Genomic DNA, 3,779 nt, shown 5'->3' on the forward strand with positions numbered 1-3,779 from the left:
CAGCCGTGCTTGCCTCCTCCTCGAGGCTGCTGCTGCTGTGCTCGCTCTCCTTGCCTGGGCTGGGCTTCCTGGACTGGAGGGGTGCTGAGGGGCAGCAAGGCTCCTGATGGACAGGGCTGCTGCTGCTGATGCCACTGCTGTGAGGCAAGGCAAGGCAAGACAGGTGGCAGTGCGGTGTGGCCTGTCTTTGGGGACCTGAGGTGTGTGCGTGCGAAGTGTGTGTAGCAGCTCCAGAACTAGGTTTGGGCGGGGCAGAGCAGAGAGGGGAGTCCTGGTTGCCTCTTGGTGATGAAGGTGTCCCACTCTTCCCATTCACCGGGACCGTCGTGGGTGGAGCAGTGGCTGGGTGGCTTGTCCTGTGTATGTGCCTTAGCTGGAGAATGAGGTTGGATGGTGGGAGCCGAGCACACAGGGGCCACAGATTGACACCATCCCTGTCCTGCTACCTGCCTCACCTCTCCTCTCCTCACCCCAGGGTGGCGACACTGGCAGCAGGCAGAAGCAGAGATCTGGGGGGAAGGCATGTGATCCAGCCCGCCGGATGTGCCGGGCAGCTGCATGGCTGCCTGCCCTGTCCTGGCTGCACAACCATGGGCAAACAAAGACATGGTGGGATGGAGCATGTGAGTGGGTGGCCGCCTGGCACATCTGGCAGGCCAGATCACATGCCTCCCCCTGAGCCTCTGCCTCTGCCTACTGCTTGGAAGGCCAGCCCAGCAATCGCAGAGCTTGGACCCACTTGCTCTGTGTGAGCTGCAGAACCCCAAAGTGTACTGGCTAAGAGTCTGGTGGGCTGTGGCTGCTGCCACACATCGTTGGCCCCACATTTGATATAGTGGTTAAGACACCAGACTGGAGACTGGCTAGTGCTCTGGTCATATCTTAGGTACAAAGCCAAACTGGGTGACCTTGGGCCAGTCCCTCTTTCTCAGCTCTAGGAAGAAGGAAGCAGTGCCAAACTACTTCTGAAATCTTGCCAAGAAAAATACAGAATATAGTCCAGGCAGTTCCCAGGAATTAAGACTGATTCAAAGGTACACAACAAAAGAATTGAAAAGCATGAATTCATGTGGGTGGTACTGCAGACACTTTATAAATGATTCCTGGTTTCTAGGAGGCTGCAAATTCTGAAGACATTTCTGATTCAAGAGGTAGACTGGTTTCCTTTCCCATGGATCTTTGTGCCAGCACCGCTCTTCTCCTGACCATCTCCTGCTGCCTGTGGAATACGGAAGCCCGAAATTTCAACGATAAGCTCACTGTACCAAATGGGGGTCCCTGGGGTTCCTGGGGCTCAAGGGAGTTTTGCTCTTACGGCTATGCTAATGGCTTCGCCCTAAAGGTAAAAACTTACTTTTCAGATGCTCCTTTACTTCTGACTATTCCCTTGAAAATAGTTCTTCAGTTTTTCACTTTGACTTTTAAGAAAGGCAAAAAGATGTCTCTTGATGCTTAACACTTTTTGATTCTATAATCAAAGAAAGGCATTGAGCGGCAGATCTAGTTTTGATCCAATTCATTGTCCCATATCGATGGGTAAATGTTGAAAATTCTCAAAATTGAAGACTGAAGGACCCCAAGGGGAGAAGGGGTGATCTTGAACTTTATCAGTCTTATTTTCTTAGGTAGAATCATCTCAAGGGAAACATGATGCTACAGCTCTGAATGGAATCCGCTTGTACTGTACCAATGGCAGAACAATTGAGTCTAGAGTTGGACCGTGAGTAACTGACTTTCTTGTCATATTTTATTTTCTTGTCATCAAGAATGGGAGAGGAGATGACTGATCCTTAGTTTACTGTAGAAGGGGATGCACTGGAATCAGTAATGCTGGCTTGCAGGCACTGTTGTTCAATGATCTCTCTGAATCAGCAGCTGAGACATGGATGGAGATTTATTCCTGAGAGGTCCCAAAACAGCTACTAATATTTTGTGGGCCACAGCAAATCTATCTCCAACCTTTGCTCTTTCCTGACACTCATTCATGCCCCAAACACCCCTTTGTTGATTTTAGTCTCCCACACACTTTTCTCTTTATGCAACTCATGGATCTATATGCCATTCTTATAATTCTCTTTGTGGGAAGACAGGGACTGTTTATGAAGGTCAGAAGTGTGATTATTTTTAATGTCATATACTTGAATTCTGGAGATAGCTCTTTAAAAATCAAATCCCAGTCAATTCAGTCACATGCCAGGGAGTATTTTTGTTATTGTATTAAAGACTGAAGGTGCATCTCTATTATTTATCCTTTTATCTATTTGGCAGATTATTTAACCAGGTTCATTGCAAATGAAGTCTCAGCAATCAAAATGCCTCAATTCAGGATTAGGGCAACACTGTGCCTATGAGATGTTGTTCCAATTTTATTTATTGCAAAATCCTCTTCCCCCAAATAAAAGCATGGGGAAGGGCCACATAGCAACCAGAGAGAACACTCTAATTTTTTGTGGAACACCATATTTAATATAACCTGAGATAAAACCTAGTGAGTCCCTGGTGGACAGAATTTCCACCAGGGACTCACTAGCTGAATAATAATTCACTTTTTCACTAGTGGGTAATTCTTTCATTCAACTCTTATAGAAGGAAATGGTGCTTACAATAATGCAATTTCTGGAATAAGGAGTCTGTGCTCTAATGGCTTCTGAATGTGACATGGATTGGGAGCGGTCTTGGGAAAGCCATCAAAGGAAGGTTGGGGATAAAAAAAAATTCTTGATCCCATTTTTTCCTAGGAGCTTATGGCAGCAGCCACCAGATCCTCTTTCCTTGTATTTTCCCCCCTATAACAGCCCAATGAAAGTCAATTATTGGCCCAGAGTTAATGAATTTTAATAGTCAGACATAGAGTTCAACTGGTTCCTAGTCCAAGGTTTTAGCCATTATGCCTGATTCTAGTGGCCTGATGACAAGGGCTTAATCTAGACACCAAAGAGCTGCATATCCATCTTTACCTCTCTTTTTTTGGCAGGTGGGGTATCTGGACCGTACCACAGTACTGCCGCTCAGGCTACCTGGTTTCTTTTTCTCTGAGAGTGGAACCACCTGAAGGAAAACGTGATTATACAGCAGCTAACAACATCCAGTTCACCTGCAGTTCAGGTCAAATCCTGATGGGCAATGGCGAGCAGTGGGGTGATTTTGGCCCATGGAGCAAACGCTGTCGCTCAAATGGTGTATGTGGGATCCAAACAAAGGTGGAGCCAAATCAAGGCAGTGGTGATGACACAGCACTCAATGATGTGGTTTTGTACTGCTGTTAATGGCTGATATATGTTTCCTCATCTATGCATTTTCAAAGACTGTTAATTATAGTTCAATATTAACTTGAGAATAGAGAGTATGTTTGTGTATAATGTGGTAGTACAAGGTAACCACCCCCCACGTGTGTCTTCAAATTGGTTCAGATTGGAGAGGGAAAAGGGTGGTGGCAGAAACCTTAAGCATTGCAAATGATTGACTGTCTCTTCTCTGTCATTTTGATTCAAGTCACAGCACCAAACTGTAATACTCTATTACTGCTTGCTTGCATGCATGGAAATAAAATTATGCTGCATCTTCAAAGTCATTGGTTTCTTTCAATTAACCAGGTTTGGGCTACACTAATACATATGTATGTATTTCTTTGGGTTTATTTATTCTTGTACTCTGTATTCACTTCAAAGAATACATAGATATTAAGGAAAATAAACGATAGGTGGGGCAGCACCGGTTAAGAAACAAAGAAAATTGATGATGAAGGTCAGGGGTGTCAAACTCAATTTCACTGAGGGCCG

At 45.4% G+C, this 3,779-nt stretch overlaps 1 protein-coding gene across 1 annotated transcript; it reads left to right on the plus strand.

Moving 5' to 3' along the window:
- The first annotated feature begins 1,162 nt into the window (after positions 1-1,162).
- Positions 1,163-3,275, plus strand: LOC107294232 (vitelline membrane outer layer protein 1-like). Its single transcript, XM_015823444.2, has 3 exons — positions 1,163-1,342; positions 1,626-1,720; positions 2,975-3,275. The coding sequence occupies exons 1-3, from the start codon at positions 1,172-1,174 to the stop codon at positions 3,264-3,266; spliced, it is 558 nt and encodes a 185-aa protein (XP_015678930.1). The 5' UTR covers positions 1,163-1,171; the 3' UTR covers positions 3,267-3,275.
- Positions 3,276-3,779: the final 504 nt, after the last annotated feature.

This window comes from Protobothrops mucrosquamatus, unplaced genomic scaffold (genome assembly GCF_001527695.2).
Source record: "Protobothrops mucrosquamatus isolate PMUCROS unplaced genomic scaffold, P.Mucros_1.0 scaffold1877, whole genome shotgun sequence".
NCBI classification, from domain to species: Eukaryota; Metazoa; Chordata; class Lepidosauria; order Squamata; family Viperidae; genus Protobothrops; species Protobothrops mucrosquamatus.